Source organism: Maniola hyperantus, chromosome 19 (assembly GCF_902806685.2).
Source record: "Maniola hyperantus chromosome 19, iAphHyp1.2, whole genome shotgun sequence".
NCBI classification, from domain to species: Eukaryota; Metazoa; Arthropoda; class Insecta; order Lepidoptera; family Nymphalidae; genus Maniola; species Maniola hyperantus.
In genome coordinates, this window is record NC_048554.1 from 6,193,919 (window position 1) to 6,219,341 (window position 25,423).

The window sequence follows — 25,423 nt, forward strand, 5'->3', positions numbered from 1 at the left end:
TTGAACGGATGGGCCGTGAAAGGCTAGCAGACAGACAAACAGACACACTTTCGCACTTATAATATTAGTATGGATTAAATCAAGTTTATCATAATTATAAAATTTTATAAAACACGACCGCTCTGCCCTGTTGAATTTTTTCAAAAAAAATATAGCCTAACGATTCTAACGATACCTCCCTCTTACATCCAAACCTTTTCAGGTATTTAGAAGTAATATAAAGAAACTCACAAACTTACATAAACTTTCATAGGTACATGGACCCTGAAGACATTACCTACACTTCTTTTTTTGGGCAGTCGCATAGTCCATTTATGTTGGTCAGTAATGGACTGTCACTTTTACTTTTAACTCTTTCATTCAAATAAAGATTAAAGAATAAATCTTTCGCTACATCTTTTAAACAGCCATTGTACAAAATCACTTTCGTTAACTACTACATGTAGAAAGCCGCTTACATTTACCTACATGTCATCATCATCATCATCATCATCATCATCAACCAATAGACGTCCACTGCTGGACACAGGTCTCTTGTAGGGACTTCCACACGCCACGGTCTTGCGCCGCCTGCATCCAGCGGCTCCCTGCGACTCGTCTGATGTCGTCCGTCCACCTAGCGGGGGGTCTTCCAACGCTGCGTCTTCCGGTGCGAGGTCGCCATCTCGAAGCTTCCTGAACGCTGCCCAACCGAATTAAAGTTGGTGGATACCTACATTTTAAAGTAAATTCAAAGCCAAAATCGAATCGTACCTATGTCTTTATGAATCAAGTTTGATTAAAAACATATACCTAGTTTAATTAAAAAAAAAAAACAATTAGTTATAATATCTTCAATATTAGAATAACAGTAAACTTATGAGAAACAGAAAAGATTTTATTACAAATGTAAGAAAAATTATGACAGAACCATGGAAGAGAACTCTGTTTACTGAGACACGAAGGAATGATTGTTAATCAAGCAAAGCGCAAACAGAAATGTCCGCTCCACTGCTAGTTAGTTGATTAAAGCCTTAATTAAATTAGGTGGTACAGACTAGAGATATCTTGGGAAATCTCTGCTTGTTTTTGAAAGCAAATCTTAATAAGGAATGTTTGTCACACTTCTCTAAAAGGAAATGTTATCGTTGCTGTGCTATGCACAAAGTAGTGAACGTAAAAAAAAATTATTTTCTTAGAACTTACTTTCCAGGCGATAGATTCAGTACAAAGAACTGACTAAAAAAGTCAAAGTTGTGTATACGATTAGGTTATTTAAAATTTTGGTCCATCAAGTAGATATCTAAAGAGCCTTGTAGGTACACATTAGCCCACTACGCTCGACCGTGGATACTGTTTGTGAGTTTTCATACAAACATTTAAGAATCAGGGCCTGATTTGCTAGTAGAACTTGAGCTTGCCGAATGCATTGCCTAGTACACATTTACCACGCATGGGCAATGTGTACCGGAGCTGATATAAATTCCAGAACGAACAATTCATGAATTACTGAACCTAAAAATTTTCAAAAGCATTTATTTTGAAAAGTAATAGCATTTTTATCACGATTGGAAACACTTAATTTCTACCTAATAAAAATATTCTGGTTAATATTTTTACCCCTGTTCCGGTAATAGGCAACATTTATACCCTGTGTTATTTATGTGGGAGGGATCGTGAGGTCTGAGTTGGGTCGTGAGTGCTTTATTTGTGCCGTTTAATATCACCTACATAATTTTGCGTTTGCTTTTATTTATTTTGTTTATCAGCCCGATCCTATATTCAATCTATCTGTAATCAACTGATGAGTCTTAGCAACTTTGATATATTTTTTCAAAAAATGCCATACAGTATTTGACAAATTTATAACAACATTGTTAAGGTAGGTACTAACTACTAACTCAAGCGTAGCGAGACCAATAACTAATCTATGGGTACTAATATTTTTTTTTTGGCCCAAACGGGGAATTGAACCCAGAACCTCATTATCCGCAGATGAACATGCTAACCACTAGACCAACGAAATACTTGGTTTACTTATTAGTACTTATTAGACAGATTACATTATTAGACAGATAGATCGAATATAGAAATGGGCACTAATCATGTCATAGTTTACGTATGTACCTTGTAGTTTACATAGTATTACCTATGCTCTACCTAACATTTTCAATTGACGAAGGCGAATTGTTTGGAGAGTAGGTAAATATTTCAAACTTGCAACTTTGCAAATTAAAAGCTCTAATGTATGTTTCCTTTCGGTCGGTTGATTTTTCGGTCAACATGAAAGCCATGCGTCAATATATTAAAATCCAGTGCAAATTAAAATCCGTTTTCGTTGTTCAAGTTCCGTGTGTATTTTTCTAAACTAAAACCAGCTTTTCTCTTGGCTTCAACTGCTAGAATTTCAAATGCTTAGTTTTCGGATTGGTTTCGAACAACTTATCCATGAATAATGGGGCAGAATTAATGTGATCGTGAATTGTAATAATATGCTTTGGCATTGGCAGACCCTCTATTAGGTGCACATACCATACCAAAAGTGTCGCAGGGACCTGTTGAATCGAAGCAGCGCACGACCACTAACGACGCGACGTGTGGAAGTCTAAACAAAACACCTAATATCCAGCGGTATGATTCGCTAACGCAGAAACTCATTTGACATTTATTTTTGATCAGTCAAACGTTTGTTAAGAAATATTAATTTTATATCGCTCACTGAAGCAGCAATGTAGAACCAGCCAATGTCAAATGAGTTTGGCTTTCATTTTGATCACAGAGTTAGCGTCTTTTGCAATTGCGTACAGAATCCTAAAAACTCACGATAAAACTCGAGTTTTACATACATCTGACGAACCGCTTTGCACAGTCATCGCGAACAATGGATTCCCGCAGGACGCAGGATTGAAAGCCTTGTAAAAATATTTCCAACAACAAAGGAGGTCTAGACTAGAATGTAGCCTTACTTGAAATTAGATGCGGTTTTATAGATTGGATCGCTCATAGCCTGTGGATCGTTGCTATGCACATATGAAAATAATATTTTATGTTGACTACCTCGTGTACAAACAAACGAACATTTTTTGCTCTCTTAACTTCATCATCAACATCATGATCAACCCATCACCGGCTCACTACAGAGCGCGGGTCTCCTCTCAGAGTGAGAAGGGTTTTGGCCATAGTCTACCACGCTGGCCATGTGCGGATTGGTAGATTTCACACACCTTTGAGAACATGGAGAACTCTCAAGCATGCAGGTTTCCTCACGATGTTTTCCTTCACCGTTAAAGCAAGTGATATTTAATTAATTAAAACGCACATATAATTCCGAAAAGTTAGAGGTGCGTGCCCGGGATCGAACCCCCGACTTCCGATTAGAAGGCGGACGTCCTAACCACTAGGCTATCACTGCTTAACTTATCATAATCCAAAAGTATACTTAGTCATTGACTAGAAAGCTGAAATTTTGGACAGAGGTTCCCTTTTATAGTGTAGGCAAGAAGTAAGGCCGAATTTTTAAAATTGTCACGAAATAGGGAACAAAGTGAATTTATATTTTCACCGAGCGAAGCCACAAGCAATCACTACCCCTGTTATAAATGTGAAAGTGTGTTTGTTTGTTGGTTTATTGGTTTGTTGGTTTGTCTTTGAATCATGTCGCAACGGAGCAACGCGCAACGGGTTGACGTGATTTTTTGCATGGGTATAGTTTAAGACCTGGAGAATGACATAGGCTTACTTTACTTACTTACTCCCGGAAAATCAAAGAGTTCCCACGGGATTTTTAAAAACTAAATCCATGCGTAAGAAGTCGCGGGCATCAGCTAGTCACTAATATTACTAGATCGCTGGTAGTAGTAATAGTCTATCTAAAGAAATGCATTCAAAATAATTTGTTTGTTCCAGGCACTCCCCCAACCATAGTGCAACCACCGAATGGTGGTTATTGGGTTGAAGGAGGGGAGGACAGTTCCGTGGACGAAGAGAGTGAATCACGTCCACAGCCAACCACCCCTCGCCAGTCGTCTCGAAGACACAACATCGACACAGATGACACCGCCAAGTTCTACAGGCGGTTCTTCCTTGGCAAGGTGGGTTCTATAATTTGTGATCCTCTAATTAATCCGTTTTCGAAGAATTTGGCATGAAGCAGCTTCTATCCTGTTTAAGCTCGCGTTCTCACATTTTTCGGTCAACAGTATCTAGGCTTTTATGGGATGGCTTCAGCATTTATTGGATAGCTCAGCCAAGTACCAGCTTGAACTCGCTTTCTCGTTTCTAATACGCACAGTTTGTTGCTAGAATATGGAATACCCTTTCGGCTTTCGTTTTCCTCGCTAGCGATAATATTGGTCATTTCAAAACGAGAGTAATAGACACTAGACTTTATACACCTTTGAGAATATTATGGAGAAACTCTCAGGCATGCAGGTTTTCTGATGATATTACCCTTTACCGTTAAAGCTAAACTTTAATTGTTTAAAACGCACATAACTCCGAAAACTTGATACATGAACAAGATGGAACCCCGGATCCCCCCGAACTTCTGGCTGACTAGGTGGTAGTAGGCTATCACCTCTTAACAAGCCTTAAGTACAAAAGTATTTAGTACAGTTCAGTAAAAGATAAAGTTAAAAATGCAGGTCAACAATTGATACAGACAAAGGAACAATAGGATGATAAATTAAATAGTAACACAATACACAGTACTCGTAGCTCTTTTTCTGCCTTCAAGCTTCGTCCACTCTGCACTACTTATACGGAATGAATATGTTAAATAGAACGGCTACTGCTAAGACGCCTATTCTTACCTACAAAAGAACCTATATGAAGTACGGAGGAATAGGAAATCCGATCCAAGTAAGCGTCCAAGAGTTTGCTCCATTGAATTTTAAATTCGATCCTCTTTTCCCAGTTATCTGCAGCAGTCTTTTCAATATATTAAATACGAGGTGCGGAATATAAATACCTTTGAAATAAAAATAAAAATATTACATGTGAAAGTTTTTAATTTGTTTATATTTTAGTTTGTTGCCTAAAATAGCTACGCAACCTATTTTAGGCAACAGCTCTTGGAATTTGCGATGATCTCTTTGTGTTTCATCACTATCGTTGTCACCAACCCGTCGCCGGCTCACTATACTGACCACGAGTCTCCTCGCAGAATGAAAAGGGTTTGACTATAATCCACCTCGCTGACCAAGTGCCGATTGGCAAATTTCATACCTTTGAGAACATTATGAATGAACGATGTTTTCCTTCACCGTTAAAACAAGCGATATTTAATTGCTTAAAATGCACATGACTTCGAAAAGTTAAACATGCGTGCCCGGAATTGAACCCCGTACCCCTGAATAGGAGCCCAATGTCTTAACCACTCGGCTATCACAGCTTGCTGTGTTTAGTTGCTGCCAATTTAAAGATCCAGGGTTCACTACCGGATTAGCTAGGCTTGTTGGCACGACCATTAGCAAATACACGAAAAGTTTTCATTGATGAAAATAATATACTTGTCCTTTATTGTTCACTAAAAAAACAATCTAAATATTTTAAAGAAAAAGGTGACTGACGGACTGACAGACTGACAATGATCTATCAATGCTCAGCTGAAATTACTGGACGGATTAGGCTGAAATTTGGCATGCAGATAGCTATTATGATGTAGGCATCTGCTAAGAAGGGATTTTTGAAAATTCTAACCCTCCACGCGGACGAAGTCGGCGAGCATAAGCTACTAGAAACTAAATTTAAAAAAAACCTATTCTATAAAAAGCAGAAGTAGCAATGAGCAGGTCACATACCTAGTTCGAAAAATGATAGACGTTAGAGTCCTAAGGTGCAATGGCAATCTCGCACCGGATAGCGCAGCGTTGAAAGATCCCCAATTTAATGGACAGACGACAGCAAATGAGTCGCAAGGAGCCGCTGGATTCAAGCAGCGTAAGTTCGTGACGTGTGGAAGTCTCTATAAGAGACCTTCGTCGTAGCACTCTTGGCAGAGTCGTCGTGGTTATCACGAAGCAACGTCTTTGAGGGCAGATGTTATATGCCTGACGAGCATTCGCCACTTCTGCCTGCTGACCGACAGCCTGGTACACTCGTGCAAAGAACCGCCCACAGCAGACTTAATTTAACAAGAGACCTATGTGTGTGTAATTTAAAAGAATGTCGCTATCTAAATTTGTCCCATCGGGTACGAAACCCGGAACCTCTCGTCTGGGAGAAGTTCGCATCGATGCCCCAGAGGCCATTAATATTGGCAAAAGGAAAACAAAATGATTACGCAAGTGTGCCTTGACATTTCGCGCCGCGCGCCGCGCTGTCTGACCGGCGCGCAATGAACATCTTGTTGCCAAGTGGGGCATCCCGGCAGAACATTTTTATTTGATAGAATACTACGACCCGCCCCGGCTTCGCACGGGTAGCTTATTGCAAGTTTCATGGCGATCTCTAATTTTTAGGGTTCCATACCTCAAAAGGAAAAACGGAACTCTTATAGGATCACTTTGATAATTGTAAGTTTGTCTGTCAAGAAACCTACGGGGTACTTCTCGTTGACCTAGAATCATGAAATTTGGCAGGAAGGTAGGTCTTATAGCAGACATGCGTAATAACTTAGTGTTATATTTTGGTCCACGATAAGCAACTTTGTCGTTAACCCAATTCAATATTTAGGACCGTTTTTGGGGGGTCCGATCCGAATTTAACTTTTCCGTTTCCACCGGACTTTGAGGATTCGGTCCCGTGTTAACGTATCGTATTAGTAGAATCGTAGGTATGCATATTCGAGAAAATCACTACCCTTATTATAAATGTTATAAAATAAAATATACGCAAGTTTAGTCAGTCAGGTTTATGCTTGACTAGCTGTGGCCCGCGATTTCGTCCTCGTGGATTTAGGTATGTAAAAATCCCGTGTAAACTCTTTGATTTTCAGGGATAAAAGTATAGGCTATGTCACACCAGGTTTTTACTATACCCAGATTACCTATTGCGACGAGATTGAAGGACATCCCAACAAACCAATAAACCAACAAACAACACACTTTCGCATTTATAATATTAAGTATGGATATATATATAGATTGTAGAAAGTCAAGCGAACTTTAAAATCCTAAAAAGCGCTAGATAAGTAGTATTGAATGCAGAAGCCTTGGACCAAAATTTTTATCAAGAGCTCACAAAGTAAATAATTTTAATAATGCTACTTCTAATCCCATGATAATATTCCCTAAAATCTTGTACCATAAGCCATTTCGAATTCAAAGTCGTTAATTTCCGTTGATCTAATAGCTCATCTCCCTTGCCCTATGTCTGAGCACATGAATAGGTCTGGGCATAGTTCTGACACGTGTGAACTTTCCCATACCCACGCGTCGGCTTGCTTTTTCTTTTAGTCTCTTCGTGTATCTTTGGTATGGCCTGGTTTGATATGTGATGTTCAGATTGGAGTTTATTGTTTTTTTATATTTTATCTTGTCTTATTTATTTCTTGGTTGAATTACTTTTATCCTATATCTAGTAGTCAGCGACTTCGTCCATGTGGATGTAAGTTTTTGCTTTTTGATTTTTCGTTTTTATCGGAATGCCATTCCGTTAAAATGTATGTTCCAGGATGAAAGCTGTCTCTGTGCCTTTAGTCAGGATCAGTTCAGAGTTTGAACTTAAAAAAGACAGACAGATGCCCACGACTTGACTTCGTTTTTAAAATCTCGTAGGACCTTTTAAATATACGGGGTCAAAAAGTAGCCTATGACTATCCCCGAGATGCAAGCTATCCCTGTATGAAATTTCGTCAGATTCAATTAATCGGATGGGCCGTGAAACGCTAGCAGACAGACAGACACATATATATTAAGTATGGATAGGTGTAGGTTATGGGAAAAACCTATAGGTCTTCTCTGTTACCTGACCTCTACTAAAGAAGAATTTTCAGAGTTTTCATCTGAGAGAAGCCCAATGGGTCAGCTAGTTTTTCATTCAATAGGAACTCTGCCAAAAATAGCTGCCCTTGTTCATATTATAATTTTTAAAGTGACTATATACAATAAATAAAATTATGATGCAACGAGGCGTACATTAAGGGGTGTACCTACTCATTACGGCAATCAACAGCGATACTACGACAGTGGGAAAAGTCTGGGCTCAGCGACGCGGAACCGTCTTACTTCACGCTCGGCGAGCCAACCACCATGTAGATCGAACAGATTAGGAACTGCGTGTAGGCTCTTTGTACTAAACATACAATTAGGCCCCTTATAAAGTAACCATCACATGTCTAAAACTAGCAGCATCTTTTCGTTAAGTTTCTTAAAAAAATTGCTTTGTGATGATAATAAAGTATCTATCTATTCAAGTCGATACTAAAACATCCATACTAATCTTATGCGAAAGTGTGCCTGATTGTCTGCCAGCTTTTCAAGGTCCATCTGTGCAACCGTTTTTAACGAAATTTGCTACAGAGATAGCTTGTATCCCAGCGAAGAACATAGGCAACTTTTTGTACAGAGAAAGCTTGCATCCTTACGTCCTGAAGACGGCATAGGTTACTTTTTCTCCCGGAGAATGAAATAGTTCCCACAGAATAAAATGACTATATCCATGCGGCCGAAGTCACGGGCATAGTTGTGATATAAAATAAAAACAATATTCTACTTCCGTCTGCAACACAATGACAAACTATTTTCAGACAGGTACTGTATCTTTTATAATGTCTATGGTCATGAACTCGTGAATCATGCTAATTACCTAGCCAACTGTATGAAATGTGATTCTAATGATCTTTTGAGAACCTAAGCTTATATAATTTAAGCATTAGGTAAAGCATTAGTCGAACTTATCTTGAAAATTTTCACTTTTTTCTCTGGTAGAGGACGTCATGACGTCATAATTTCTTTATTTCTTGATGTACACAGGTCTTTATATCATGCAGACGTTAGTTCGTAGTTTTGGGGTCAACTACTACGCAAAGTGAGTGCTTGCCAAGAGACTTAATGCCCGATCGCTCTATCGTGTGCACCAACCTTTATGCAGAAATCTGATCGACCGTATGCATATCAGTTACTTGGATTTATTTCAATATATTTTATAAGTATGCTTGTGTCTACAACACAAGACAGTAGCACAATAATTAGTATGGAAACAATATTTTATATGGAACTTTTGATCGAAGCATTAAATACTGAGCATCCTGAGCACACTCTCCGAAATATATCCTGTAAAACACCAATAGGCTTGCAACCTTACGGCGTTAATCAAGACTGAAGCTTCCCCAAAAGTGGTGAATCTTCGCCTATAAGTCTCCTAGCTCGACGATCAACGGCGTCTAAATGTCGTATAGTGCATATATTTTGAGAACGCACTCGCCAAACTTGCTCTATGATTGAGGGATTACGATGCAGGCAGACAATACTTCGATGCAATGCGGCACAATACGCTACAGAATTAAGACAGTCTAGCTAGTTTATCCTGACTATAACTACATGTACATGGGGCTATGGGGCGGACCAACAAATTCCTGAAAGGCTGTCAAGGCATTGGCGGTTCCTCTGGTGCTGAAAATGTTTGGACGGTGGTAATCACTTAACATCAGGTAACCCGCCTGTTTGTTTGCTCGCTAATTTTATTAAAAAAAAAGTACAATGTGCGTCAGGTTTTAGTCCGTAATATGATCGACTGAATCTTTTGTTTGCTTGATCATGTATCATATTTCAACCACGATTTTAACACAGACACGTTGACAACATGGCAACAATATACCTAAAGGGCCATGGTTTCTAGAGTTCCGTAGAAAAACAAATAACCTTTATATATTTCGAACCCTAAAAATCTTAAATCTATTCTAACGTTTAGTATGGAGTATATTTTTATGTATGGTGCCAACCACTCAATATGGTACACACGAATCTATAACTTAAACTAAAATGGACAGGGCTAAAAGTACTCACTCGTAGTGATTGCTATCCTTCAAATAGTTCTCTACGGGAAAGGACAGCACTAGTTTACCTGACCTAGCTTGGCTCTGATTCATGATAACATTTTGTTTACCTGGTCTACTTTTAGACCTGAATAGGAATATTAAAGTACCTGTGATTCAAAGCTACATGATATGCCCAGCATTCCCTAAAACTTAAAGCAGCTTTATTTACTGTACAAATCATGCCCGGAATGGTGCCAAGAATACTGGCTGCATTTCCATGCAGCCATGAGCCAGTCCTTCTGTCACCAGATGAGGCCATTAACCGCGGTAATATATTTACGGTTTTTCCAAAAAGTGTTATAAATAGTGAGAGATAACCCAAAAGCCCAAAGCTGTTTGGCAGTCGCTAACATATTGTTGCATAACGGTTTACCTGTCAAATGTCATCCTGTCAGTATAGATCAACAGGATCAACGGGTCGTTGTGACCGCAAGGGTTAGAATCGTGTTAGGATAGATGAATGGTGCGGCCGCGATGCCAACGCCGATAGGTGAGGATTGACGGGTAAATAAGTTATGGAAAAACATCATAGCTATATATTTCGGTACCAAACTAAACCTATTTTATCTAGGTACCTTATTTTTTATTATTATTTCTCTTTTGCTTGTTTTGTCCGAAAAACATTTTACTGTGATCGAAATTTGTAAGTGATGTGTAAGTGTGTTTTTTTCAAACGAAACTTGGCAGTCATGGGTAGCTTTTGGATTATTAGCAATCCCAAGAAAGAATTTTTAGATCTTTTTTATAGATCAGGATCTGTAAAAAATCTAAATCCAAGTGGATGTAGTCGCGGGCGTTGAAGTGGAAATAGAAAGATTTTTAATTCAAAAAAACTTTAAAAAGTGCTTTTGAATCGTCAAGACAATCTGCTTGGGGCACTGTGCACTGGTTCGGACTTCGGAATTCTCTTCCTACCGACAAGAACAAGCAAGAAACTCGGCGGATGCTCTTTTCAAATATTCATTAATCATACTTTATGCTAGTTGAGTAGTGGCCTTTAGGCCCGTGTGAAGCCGGGGCGGGTCACTAGTAAAATACAAAAGATCAATATCTAAATGAAAAATCAAACGCAGCATGAACTTGTGAAGTGAGAGAAATCATTTAAATCTGCGACGAAGACAGATGCTCGCAAACGACAAAAGAAAAGTGAGGGCAATAAGCAAATGCGCCTTTTCATAACGCGAAATTGCTTCGGGAACAATCCGTTTTGAGACGAACGATGGCTTCTCAAAAATGATTGCCGCTTTGGCACCAGTTCGATTGAATAAATCTGTGGAAGGTACAAATGAAAATGTCATGCGCCTTGAAGAAGATACCGTGAGGGAACAGCAGGTGCAGAAATTATGTTTAAGGTTCTTTTAGGGCTCTTTTACGAGCTTTTTGATCGAAGTTTTAGAATGATATTGCATTTCGTCTTCTGTGAATTGTTATAGTTACCGATAAAATTGAATGCTTTTCTCATTGAACGTAGCTTTGTTCTACACAAAACTCAATGGTAGTATTTTTTTATTATAACTGCACCAGTGATTTGTTTTATAGATTTTAATACATTTTATAGTAGAAGACGCCCACGACTTCGTTTGCGTGGATTAAGGTTTCTAAAAATCCGGTAGGATCTCTTTGATCGCCGGGATGCAAGCTATCTCTGTGCCTTATGTCGTTGAAATTAAACGTCGGTTAAACAGATGGGTCGTGAAAAGCTGACAAAAAGATAGTCATACTTTTCATTTATAATATGTACTAGCTTATGCTCGCGACTTCGTCCGCGTGGACTACAAAATTTCAAAACCCTATTTCACCCCCTTAGGAGTAGAATTTTCAAAAATCCTTTCTTAGCGGATGCCTACGTCATAATAGCTATCTGCATGCCAAATTTCAGCCCGATCCGTCCAGTAGTTTGAGCTGTGCGTTGATAGATCAGTCAGTCAGTCAGTCAGTCAGTCATTCAGTCAGTCAGTCAGTCAGTCACCTTTTCCTTTTATATATATATAGAGAAGATTAGTATGGTTAGTATGTATAATGTAGTTATAGAGTTCTGCACACAAAGATTTTACTATTAAAGCTTTTATAAGCCTAATATCATAATTTAAGATTATTTTGAGACAATAATAAGCCTAACCGACATTACCTTCAAGGATGTCGTTAAAATCACGAATCTTTCCATATCATCTCACTTTGAATTTTCCGAATTCACCGCTCGTCCCTTTTCGTCTCAAAGACGCAAATTGAAAGCTAAAGACGGTAATTGAGGGGACGAGGGGTTAATGTTCCTTTTTGGGCCGTTGATGGATCACGTCATTGTAGATAGAACGTTCCGGATTTTTTGAAGCTCAACCATCGGAAATAATTCTATTCATTGGTATGATTTTCTTGAGAAAAATTAGCCACAAAACGGCTGAGAATTGAAAAAAATACAAAGAGATTTGGGAAAAGAAATCGCATTTTTAACCTACTTCCAAAAAAGGAGGAGATTCTCAATTCAGTTTCTCTCAATGTTTTTGTATTACATTATTATAGTACATATTATATCTTACTAGCTTATGCCCGCGACTTCGTCCGCGTGGACTACACAAACTTCGAACCCCTATTTTATCCGCTTAAGGGTTTAATTTTCAAAAATAGATTCTTAGCGGAAGTCTACGTCATAATAGCTATCTGCATGCAAAATTTGCCCGTTCCGTCCAGTAGTTCCAGCTGTGCGTTGATAAATCAGTCAGTCAGTCAGTCAGTCACCTTTCCATTTTATATACATATTTAGATTTAGAGACTAGTTGATTTAGTAGAAGTTGCACTTCCGATTACAATGACATTTTACAATGCAGTTTGCGCTATGAATAATTACTTAATCTTTTTCAATTAAAAAAAGAGATATGACTGTAGTAACAAAAATTTTAGACAAAAAATGCTGTAGTTAAATTGGACAAGAGATGCGGATCACTACAATAAGTCAAAGTCAAATGATTTATTCAAAATAGGTAATAAATTACTCTTATTGATGGTCTGTTATGGTGTTAGATTATAGTGGTGATAATTATTACGCAAACTTAAAACTAAAGCTACGAGGGTTCCAAACGCGCCCAGGTCTGAGAAGAGCCCACAATATATAGGTACCTATAGTTCTACTTATTATTTGCTGAGTCCGGATAAAGTTTAGACAAAACCGTTTAAGCTGCGAGCCCACCGGACTTGATTATGGTTGAATTAAGCAAAGTACACTAATGATTTCCTGGCATAGAATTTTATAAGGATGTTCAGTGTATTTAACTAAGTCCGTGACACATTGATTAAGCCGATCACGTATAGGTAATACGTTGGAATTGCACTCGGATACAGACAGACAGATTACGACTGTCTTAGTTAGTAGTGTTTAGAAAAGACTTTTCAAGTTTGTAAAAGCAATTTAGTAAGTGATCTTTTGTTAATTGGATACTATTGAGGTTTTTAGGTCCTAATTGTTTGGTCAACAAATATTTTTGTTTGCTGAAGTAATACTTCATAGCAAAATGCCACCATTTCAATTTTGCCATTGTGCGTCTAAACTATAAACGATTTACTTACCTAAGCAAGCTTACAAATCATAATATTCAGGTAGGTACTGACTTGGCCCTGGTTTGACATGCGTGGCCTTAAAAACATTGGTTAAAATTTGGATAAAGTCTGACTAGTTGGTATTTTCACAAATGATTAGCGCTTCCAAACAGGCGAACGCGACGCATTAGATAGTTGATACTAAAATAAACCTACCTAGACTAAACTCGCTAGGAATAAAAAAAAACTTAGAATAAAGTTTTTATAACTAAAACAAATAAAGGTATCATGAAATCAAAAGAAACAATGGTCTTGTCGTTACAAAGGTTTAATTCGGACTTTATAAAAAACCTTCCGTAGCAAGGCTGACGTAACAATGTATGAAACTAATTAGCACCTAGCCCCATAACAATTACATTTTATTGTCTGTGGATGGATTAACAGTCCGACCTTCAGACGGCAACACCCTAGAGTTGGAAACAATTGGTGTTACTAGAAACCTTGTCCGCCTTTGGCGAATGTCACACGAATTAATACGATAGCAAATGACCCAGGTTTCACACGGTTAAATCTTCTACTTAGCTTGCTGATTTAGTACTTATTAGTTTTAAAAAAAACCGGTTAAGTGCGTGTTGGACTCGCACACGAAGGGTTCCGTAGCATCGTGCAAGAAATAAACTTTTTAATTTTTTTTTATGATCCTAATCACAAACTCGCACTTAGAACCAAAAATCATTTGAGATATAGGGTTTCATCATCATCTTAAATAGGGTTTTTCACAATCCGTCAAAAATGCCTCGCGAAATTGGTAAGTACCTATCTTGATCATTACTCTAAATCCTAGTAAAATTAATGTAGCAAACGATCATAAGTGCGAAAATCGCCCGTGAAATCACTGTAAAGAAAATAACAGTTTCAGCAAATGAAAATGATTTGAAAGTAGCAATAATGCCCTGGATCTTTACTTCTAACCTATATTTATTAACCTGCTAAATGAATTGTCGCATCTTTATTAGGTCATTCTAGCTATGTAACTTCATCTACGACTGGTCGAATGAGATCACTCGACGCATAAAGTATCTGATTCACACCGATTGCGTAGTCAATTTATGGCATGGCAAGTGACTTGAGATTTTCCTATCATTTTTGTCTTTATGCGCCTTCGGTAAAATACAAATAAAACTTTGACGTAAATTGTCGGAACCTTTCATTCCTTATTTACACTGGTTTAACCATTTATAGGTATACTTATCTGTCTACCTATGCACTCATTTTTCTGACGGACATTGTTACAAGCAAACATTTTTCTCTAATAATTATTAGAGAAAAGTTATTGCTTATTATTTTATTGTTTTTGTTGTTGCATTTTTTAATAGTTTGTCTGCTTTGATACTCAAAGTTTGTCTGTTTAATTATTTGTATTTTTGTTTTGCAATCGGGTTGCGAAGCTGAAATGGCAATGGGCATATGTTAGTCGAAAAACTGATAGACGTTGGGATCCCGAGGTCGCAGCGTTGGCAGACCCCCCAATCGGTGGACAGGCGACATGAAAGTGAAACAAATCGCAGGAAGCTGCTGGATTCAAGCGGCGCAAGACCTTGGTGTGTGGAAGTCCCTATAAGAGATCTATGCCCAGCAGCGAACTTTTATCGGACCATAAATACAACCATTTCTACCACAAAGGAATTAAACCTATTTTAGATGGATAGAAGTGATATAGGAATGGGTGTGATAGTCATTACGCGATAGTTTCGACGGTCAATATTTGTTTTTCATTTGTTATTAACCCACGTTTTCCTGTTGTACGTAATATCGACTTCCCTTTCAGGAATATGAAACGTTTCAAACAAATTAATTCTCAGAATGGAACTGTAAATACCTAAGTAATTAGTACCGAGATAAATGTAATAATGTTTTTGTTTTGTTATGTTAACATACGTGTTATTTTGCATTGTTCAAAGATTATTTTATGACCAGAACCTAATTAAGTTTGTTATTAGCAAAGATATTATAAAACTCCAGATAGGCAAAGCTACAATTATATTTTAAAAAGTGAAGACAAAATCGTACGCAAAACTTTTTACACCTAGGACTTAAGAGTTACGACAAAATGGCGGCTCATTACCAGGGTGGGTTTTTAGATATTTTTAAAGTAAGTAGATGATGCCCCGCAACTTCGTCCGCGTGGATTTAGGTTTAAAAATAAAAAGTAGCCTATGTCCTTCCCCGGGATGCAAGCTATTTCTGTAACAAATTTCGTCAAAATCGGTTGAAGGGTTGAGCCGTAAAAAGCTAGCAGACAGACAGAGAGACAGACAGACACTCTTTCGCATTTATAATATTAATTAAGTATGGATAAAAATTATGCCTTGGAAACAGTGATGTTTTACATCAGTCGTAGTTTTAGAAAATCTAATTACTCAAGGCTCTTGATGAAAATATGAATAGGTTAGGTACCTAGAACTATTGATTCTTGACAAGTAAAATATGACTATGATTATAAACGAAGAACACACCTATCACTATGTTTCATAGCTTTTTGTACTCTGACCTTGTGTCACTTTTAATTTAATGGGATTACCGTACGGACGAAGAACGTGGCCGAATAACTATTCGTCATATTGGATCGATTTATGAAACAAGTACCTAATTAAAATGTTTTTTGAACCCGGCTCTGATTTGCACTGCTGTCTCAACAAAATTGAATAATTTTTTGATTAAAATTTATCGGAACCGAAGGTGCAAAATCGATCGGAAGTTTTTTCTTGAAATTCTCCGTAACATCCCTACTTCTTAGCTATGCTTGATGAAAATCTGTTCAGTCGTTTGAGGATTATCTGCTCTTTTCTCAGTCGGTGTTGGCATCTCATCTCATCTGTAAAATTTATATTGTCCTCAGGAACACATCAACCTGGTTGGGTTCGACGCGAACCTGGGCCCAGTGGTGATGTCGCTGAAGAACGATCACATGGCCGGCCAGGACCACACCAGGATACTCCTGAGGCTACGGACGACCACTATGCATGGACTTATTCCCACACCAAGTAAATCCACTAAACTCTAAAGCTGCTAAGCTAATAGAGCATACTTTGACTTTGCTCAAACTTGAGCCAGTTTATGTCAGAGAAAGTTTACGTAAGCCAAGTCAAAGTATGCTCTATATCTTAGCTCTTTCGATTAGTTACAGTAACTGACAAGAAATATTGTACATCGAGAATGAGATTTCGGCTTCGTAGAGCGGTATCTCTGCCACTCATGTGACGTTTTGTCGGTCTCAACGACAGAGACAACGCTCTACGAAACCGACTCTTTCTAAAGGTCGATGTACAATATTTTCTGCCGTACGAATCGTACAGTCATCATCGTCATCATGATCAACCCATCGCCGGCTCACTGCAGAGCACGGGTCACCTCTCAGGGGGAGAAGGGTTTGGTCTTAGTCTACCACGCTGGCCATGTGCGGATTGGTAGACTTCTGAGAACCTGACTATGCATTTCCATTGAGAAGACCATCTTTATTGTGTGGAGGCTTTGTTGTTCATCATACACTACCGAATCTAACGTGCCGAACCACCTAGTGGGTTAGCACGCCTAATATACAAAAAGTTGTGTCTGTCTAAGCCTTAATACCCAGTAATGACTGACCCAAGTGACATGACCCTCGTATTTAAACTTATTTATGTAGATAATAACAATTTCAAAGTGAGTTAATGGATAAACCCCGTACGGGTGTAGACTGTAGGTACTAAGGATCTGTTTTCATTTTACGATCTTTTCTATTATCACATTAGGTATATCTCTGGAGAACTTCAAAACTATAAATGCAGTAGTTTCATTTACTTCTGTACTATTCTCTAGAGTCTAGACATTGTAGAATACGAGATGCTTTTTAATGTTTTCATATTCTTAGTGTTAAAGTTTATTTTTTATTCATTTTCTAAAATCTAATGTAAGTAAAGTAAACCAGGGTACTTGATAAATGACGAACCAGTTGTATATTTATAAGATACACTTTAATATTCAAAAATACTTTATAAAAATGTATTTGAATTTTTTAAAAAATCTCTTTGTCTTAGCAGACGTGACAGACAGTCAGACAACGAAGTGATCCTATATAAGGGTTCCTTGTAAGGTACGGAACCCTAAAAAATATCTTGAGGTAGGATCAAGAAAGAATGGGAATGGAAGTAGGTATACGGTTTAAGGAACCGACATCGCCACAACCCGACGAGGAGGTAGAGGTTCTGTATGAGGAAATCTTAAAAGCCACACATACCTCTTATTAGGTTTACAACATCTAAATATATAAAAGGAAAAGCTGACTGCCTGACTGAATGACTGACTGACTGACTGATTTATCAACGCACAGCTCAAACTACTGGATGGATCGGGCTGTTTGGCATGCAGATAACTATTATGATGTATCTACATCCGCTAAAAAAGGATTTTTGAAAATTCATTCGCTAAGGGGGTAAAATAGGGGTTTGAAAATGTAGTCCACGTGGACGAAATCGCGATCATAAGCTAGTACAAAATAAAACGGTTCCATAAGAAAAGATTTTGCTACACAAAAATATGAAGTTATCTCAAACCTTAAGTAGGTATACCTACTTAACCTTGAGAAAATAGTAACAATGTGTTAATTTTTACAGATTCAGGCGTAATGCCGTCACCATTAAGAATGGCTAAAATGGTGAACGATCAAGTGAATGTGGACAACTTCATGGCTGTAATGTGTCTCAACGCATCATCCCTCATCGCCACCTTCGACGAGCATGTGCTGGTGAACACGTTTAAGTTCGGCGTTCTCTACCAGAAGTATGGTCAGACGACCGAGGAAGAGCTGTTTGGAAATAACGAAACGTCGCCCGCATTTAACGAGTTCTTAGAAATACTTGGGCAGAAGATTATTCTTCGAGACCACAAAGGTAAACGTGAAACCGTAAAACCTATTTCTTATTTTTTCACCTACCTAGGTTATTTATGGCTTTTCTTATCGAATACATAAAAAGTGTCTGGAAGAGATTGCTTAAAGTACATTAACTAACATCCTTAAGTGTCTAAACAGACGGACTGTACTTGTCCTGCAAGCCAAGCAGTTCACCCTGAATGCCCGTACTGCGGCGTCACACTGATAACATCGGACTGCGCACAGCGCAGTCAGTCGGCAGTTGCGATGCAGTTGTGTCAACTACAATAAAACTGCATACCAACTGCAATTTTACAGTCGACTTGCAGACCAAATGCAGTCCGTCTGTAGATACAAACCCTAAGTTTACTTCTTTAGTTTTAATCAATTATTGGGATTTAAATTGAAAAATGCTGGAGTGTTAGCAAAACATCGAGAAGGTGGAAAAAATATTGCTGCTACGCCAAAGACCGATGCAAAACACTTATAGTTATAGTAAACTAGCTGAGGCCCGCGACTTCGTCCGCGTGGAATTAGGTTTTTCAAAATTCCCGTGGGAACTCTTTGATTTTCCGGGATAAAAAGCAGCCTATGTCACTCTCCAGGTCTTTATCTATACCCATGCAAAAAACCACGTCAATCCGTTGCACCGTTGCGACGTGATTGCAGGAGAAACCAACAAACCAACAAATCAACAAATCAACAAACCAACAAACAAACACACTTTCGCATTTATAATAAGGGTACTGATATAGTTTTGCTATTGTTTATTAAGACCTAAGATTAACCTACTAATCACAGTGGGCTATTGTCATTTCATGAAATTTTCCGTCACTTGATTTGTGTGGTTGTGCTTATTTCCAGGATACCGAGGTGGTTTAGACATAATGAACGGGCATACAGGCACAGAGGCGGTGTATGAGCGGTTCTACGACCGTGAGATCATGTTCCACGTGGCGCCGCTACTGCCGCACACGGCCGGCGACGCGCAGCAGCTGCAGCGGAAGCGACACGTCGGGAACGACATCGTGGCGATTGTTTTTCAGGTAACTACACTAACATGTCTACATAGCTTTTTAGTCTCGACTAGTTATTTTACTACTAGGGCATAATGAAATTCACGGAGGCAGTTTTACGACCGTGAGATCATATTCCACGTGGCGCCTCGTTACAAGCGCGAGATCAGACTGATTTTGCCAGAGCTAATTATAGGCTACATAAAATCGTAGCGATACACAGAGATTCTTTCATAAATCCTGTAAAAATTCGATAAGTTTGGGACAAAATTTCGACTCAAGAATTAAGGCTGCTCATCGGCTATAAGACGGGTCAAATTATCGATAGTAAAAAGTTGCACAGATTTTTATAATAATTATTGTTAAATAATTCTAATTTCAGGAAAAAGCAACGCCATTCACGCCAGACATGATCGCGTCACACTTCTTACACGCGTTCATCGTGGTCACGCCAGTGGAAACTGCTGACGGGGAGACCAGGTACAGATAACAAAATTATTTCTTTTTTATATTACAATTTTAAGCATATCCTGTATTTTTAATTCTTTGTCATAGCATTAAGCAATAAAGATGTTTTAAATCCGTACACGAAGGCTGGCCACGGCCAACGGGGACCCTATTTCTAAGCCTCCGCTGTTCGTCTATCTGTCAGTAGGCTGTATCTCGTGAATCATATTTCTATTGACGCGAGCTATAAGAAAAAATAATAAAAAACCAAGATTTCAAAATGCCCGCCATGCGAATAAAAAAACACTTCGTATGCGAGTCCAACTCGGACTTGACCGGTGTTTTAAATGTTTTTACATTTTCGAAAGCTACCTGCAAACTTTAATAATTTGCTTTAGCTCCATTAAATTTTTATCGTTTTCCTTAAGTTCGAACAACGAAATATAAAAGAGAAACTTTTTCCATTCGCAATAAAGTTACGAGTGAAACTCACATCTTAAAAACTTCTTCATTTTTAATTCCACTATTATACAGTTGTCAAGTTGCTTGTTTAGCATAAAGTTTATATAACTTTGAACAACGCAAGAGGCAATATTTGCATGAGGAAGCTGAGAAAATGGCTCGGAAAACGGAATGGAAATTCACCCGGTAATTTATATGCAAACGAATGGCGACTATGTAATTAAGGAGTTTTTTTATGACGACTATAAAATTGTAGGTTGTTCGAGCTTAAGCTCTTTGATGATTTTAATTGCTGGCTACGCGACGAGCTTTTACAGACCTTAGTTGATATTTAAGAAGTTAACACGTGGTTTCTTGGTTTTCTTTAACATTGCACCTCGGAAGCTATTATAAAGGGCTTGCGTCATATAAATTTCAAATCTCATAGGTTTTTTAACGACATCCACTGTTATCCGTGACATCGTCTGTGAAAAATCAATAACGGATAAGTAGGTGTAATTGGCATTTAACTACGTTTTATATTCACTTTTACTATGATCTAGTCATCGCCAGCTCACTACTGAGAACAGTGGCCCTACCGCGGTTGTTTGACAGCTATAATGTCACGATCGCAATCATCTCTGATTGGTTAATGCTCGCTCACTATTGGCCACAATGCATTGTTGCAACAAGAATCGCACAAATTCAGCCAATCAGAACAATTGAGATTGTAATAATGATTGATGCAGGTTTAAGACAATCAGTAGTGATTGTGGTTAAGCGTGTGCCTATAATAAATAAATATAAGATGTTATTATTTATTAAAATAATAATATTATTTATGTAAAAATTGCATTTCCGTTTGCGATGCGGGTCTCCTCTCAGAATGAAAAGGGTTTGGCTATGTTCGCATTGGCAGACTTCACACACTTTTGAGAAGATTATGGAGAACTTAGCTAACTTTTTTTGTCTCAATAGCTCAACAGTTGAGGAGCGGATTGAATTCCGAAAGGTCGGCGGTTCAAACCTCATCCGTTGCACTATTGTCGTACCTACTCCTAGCACAAGCTTTACGCTTAGTTGGAGGGGAAAGGGGAATATTAGTCATAATTAGCATGCCTAATATTCTTTAAAAAAAACTCTCAAGCGTGCAGGTTTCCTCACGATGTTTTTATTTAATAGTTTAAAACGCACATAACTCCGAAAAGTCAGAGGTCCGACGTCTTAACCAGTAGACCATCACCGTTTTATATTAAACTAGCTGCCCTGGCGAACTTCGTACCGCCTAACAGTCTTCATTACAGTATTCTTTTTCAGGATTTTTTTTAATTTTTCTCTTCGTAAGAACCATCCCCGTACTTATCCCCGTAAAGAGTTAGCGAAATCGGTTCAGCTGTTCTCGAGATTTGCGATCAGCAACACATTCAGCGATTCATTTTTATATATAGAGATAATATTATGTTTCAATTAATAGATCAAACTTTATACTTACTCGATAATATTTCTCATTTACAGGTACAAAGTGGCCGTCACAGGTAGACACGACGTACCATTTTTCGGGCCGACGCTCCCCCAACCACCCATCTTCCGAAAAGGGCGAGAACTTAAAGAATTCCTCCTTACCAAGCTCATCAACGCTGAGAATGCGTGCTACAAAGCCTTCAAGTTCGCGGAACTCGAGCAAAGAACCCGTGCATCCTTGCTTCAAGCATTGGCTGATAAGTTAAAGGAGAAGACAATTGAGTTCCTTGGTACGGGGACGAGGAATGAGCCCGGCGCAGTTTCCCCGCAACCAGAAGGCACTCCGAAGCAAGAGGGACCGGGAGCTAGATTTATTGACACCGTCAGAAAAGTCCTTAATCCTAAAGTCAGGTTAGTATCATTTAGTATACATTTTGTGGCAAAAAGAGACAAAATAAAGAAAATGATGCACATTTTAAAATTTTGCTGAGTAAACTAACCTTTATTTCCACTACGTAATTAATACTACGAATGTGAGGGTCAAAAATCTTGCATGCAAATTCCTTTTCAAATTGTTTTACACAATTTTATAACTCAATACGATTTGCTTTGGTAACATTTTGGACTAGGTACTTAGTATGGGTTGCCTGAAAAGAATCACTGTAGTGATAAGATCACCTATATTTTTTTATTTGTGGTTAGCAATAAAAAATGTTCAAAAAAATAATAAAGAAATTTTTGTCACCTCGTTTGTACCTTTGGCTTTATTCCATCATGAATAACAATCTTCAAAGAAAAATGAAGGAAATTTAATTATTATTACCACTTTTTCAGATCTCCAAGCGTAGACACAAATCTGTCGGGCGACAGCAATAAGAACAATGCACTGAATAAGAAAATTAATAACCTGCACGATACACCTACACCTAATGTGAGTAGAATGAAATATTATACCTACCTACTGTGTTCAAATCATCGAATTGTATATCGCTTGCAAACGTAGATCTTCATCTTCTCGAGTCGACGGTCACCTCAAATACGGGCAGCCCAAAAGCCGCAACCGCAATAGCTCAGTCGGTAGCCTGGTGTAGCTCCTCGTTCGTGCTGTTTGTCGGGCACGCAGGGCACTCAGTCATGTGCGCAATGATCTGTCTCTGATGGCCGCAGTTGCACTCCGTATCATGAGAGAACCAGAGATGAAGCCGAAGTAAACGTAGATAATGGTAGCCTGACGGTTAGTAGTAGACTGGTTAGCACAGCTTGAATTTTTCGTATGACATTGGAAACTATAGGTAAACACTAAACACGTAAATAAAACGTCATCGTCATCATCATCATCATCATCAGGTTCACGATTTGCTGTAAATTGTAAGTTTTGTTCTCAGAGCGGTCGTTCCAAATCGTCCATCGCGTCGTCATCGGCGAGCGCCGTGTCGGTGCGGTCGGCGGGCGGCTCGGGCGAGTCCAGTCCTGACGTGACGTCGCGTGTAGCGCCGCCGCGCCCGCCGCTGCACGACCACAGCGACGACTCCAGCCTTAACTCCGTCGATCTCGATCCTCTTGGTGAGTACCGTCAGAGTCAACTACAGTGAGGAAACTCTCGGTTTGATCCTGAATCGACATCTGTCAAATAAATATTAGTCCAGGGGTGACGTGAAATCAAAGACGCCTACAGTACTCGGCAATAAATATTGTACATCGATCTTTAGAAAGAGCTCGGTTTCGTATGGCGTTGTCTCTGTCGTTTAGACCGACAAAACATCACATGAGTGACAGAGATACCGCTCTACGAAGCCGAAATGTCTTTCTAAGGGTCTATGTATAATAGGCCTGCCAGTGTAGGTGAAGCTTCGACGTTTTGCTACAAGTTTCATAAGAGTCGTGAACCATGGTACTGTTTTATGAAGTGAAGCTCCTTAACGGGCCTTTGTGATTGGGAGACCAAGTGAAAACAAACTCAGCGCATATTTTGCCCATAGATGCCTCAAGTTAGTTTTAAAAAGTCACCTAACCTAGGAAATATTCCGACAAAAGTTCTGTGAACAGTTTTTGGCTTTACTAGATCTATTTATTAACAGAAAAAGTCTACATCCAGAAGTGGGTTAATTTCAAGGCTAACATTGAAAATGGGCTAGATTCTTTGAAATCTGTTAATTTTTAACGTAGAACAATATTTGTTTTAACTTGCAGTTTTTATGGTCAAGAAAGAAATTTCAGCCAAAAAATTTTTGACTGCGACATCGTTTATGTAGTACCTACCTATTGCAATTTGCAGATTCTCAAGATATTGTAGATTGTGTGCTATCATTTCATAGAAGACTTTATTTTAAACGCATACATTTCTTTATATGTCGTGTGTTAGAATTGATATGTCGTCTTTTATTACATAAACAAACCAAGATATTGAATTGAATTTTCTTCTCAAATAGACGACAAGGATTGGCTGACTTGTGGTAAAGCTACAGGTTAGTCCTGTAGATTATGTGTCTCTGTATACTTGTACACTAAATAGGCAAGCTTTATGTGGAGCACAAATATATTAGCATGTCGCAATTTCCTAGTTCATTTTATTTACAAACACTATTTTTTTGATCACATATTACGTAATTGTTATTATTACTTATGTTCCTATGTTTTATTATCTTTTTATGTGTCCTTTTAGTTAGTAAATGATAAGCCAAAGCCTGCTATACACATAACATAAAATTAACTATATTCACAGGACTAAATATCAAGCGGTATTTTTCTCCCAAGAGTAATATGAAAATTATAGCATAATTCTTTTAAGTCTTGTTATAACTATAGTTGAACTCTTATGTTAGTGTAAACAGTAAAATGGAATTTGTAACAATAAATGTTGTGTAATACAATGAATAAGCAGGAGTGTGGCTTGAGGGTCAAAAGAAAGAAAATTCAAAGGATTATTAGGACTTATGATGAAAAATTAACATGATTTTGTATTCATTATACGGACGTACTAGCTGATGCCCGCGACTTCGTACGCGTGGATTTAGGTTTTTAAAAATCCCCTGGGAACTCAGCGGTTTTCTGGGTTGAAAAGTAGCCTATGCCCCTCCCCGGGATATGAGCTAACTCTCTACCAAATTTCATCAAAATCGGCTGAACGGTTGGGCCGTGAAAAGCTAGCAGACAGACAGACAGACACACTTTCGCATTTATAATATTAGTATGGATGGATTATCTCGCTCTCCCAGGTTATCGATGTGTCAGTCGACCAGAGGTGATGGCTGTCAGAATTCGGTGCTAGAGTGGTTCATGTTCGTCCAATAACTGAAATAGACACTAAAACACTTTTTTCCTTATAGGTGCAGTATACGTAGACAGCGACACAGGGCTAGAGTCGATGTCATCAGCTGAAGCGGGAGCAAACGCTCGCGAGCAGCACGCGACGCCGCGTGATGCTGAACAGTTGCGGCAGGAGGTGTGCCGCTTGAAAAACGATAAGCTGGACCTGTTGAAACAGAATATTGTAAGTGTTTATTAATTAAGGACTGTCGATGTAGCTACCTGAAGCGGGTGCCAACTCTTTTAAGCAGCACGCGACGTCGCGTGACTCTGATCAGTTTTGGCAGACGCTTGAATAACGATAAACTAGACCTGTTGAAAGATAATATTTTAAGTATTTATACTATTAAGGGCAGA

General features: G+C 38.5%; 1 protein-coding gene across 5 annotated transcripts in view; it reads left to right on the top strand.

Annotated features, from left to right (window-relative positions):
* RapGAP1 (Rap GTPase activating protein 1) overlaps positions 1–25,423 on the top strand; it is a 303,995-nt gene that overhangs the window by 275,390 nt on the left and 3,182 nt on the right. For 4 of the 5 annotated variants that reach the window (XM_069504890.1, XM_069504889.1, XM_069504888.1 and 1 more), the window contains 10 exons: positions 3,886–4,070; positions 16,386–16,530; positions 18,139–18,414; positions 19,260–19,441; positions 19,794–19,891; positions 21,815–22,171; positions 22,595–22,691; positions 23,146–23,323; positions 24,190–24,225; positions 25,087–25,250. In XM_069504890.1, coding sequence (XP_069360991.1) covers positions 3,886–4,070; positions 16,386–16,530; positions 18,139–18,414; positions 19,260–19,441; positions 19,794–19,891; positions 21,815–22,171; positions 22,595–22,691; positions 23,146–23,323; positions 24,190–24,225; positions 25,087–25,250 — 1,718 coding nt within the window. The remainder of the gene's footprint in view (positions 1–3,885; positions 4,071–16,385; positions 16,531–18,138; positions 18,415–19,259; positions 19,442–19,793; positions 19,892–21,814; positions 22,172–22,594; positions 22,692–23,145; positions 23,324–24,189; positions 24,226–25,086; positions 25,251–25,423) is intronic. The other variant, XM_034978527.2, reaches the window with a different exon arrangement.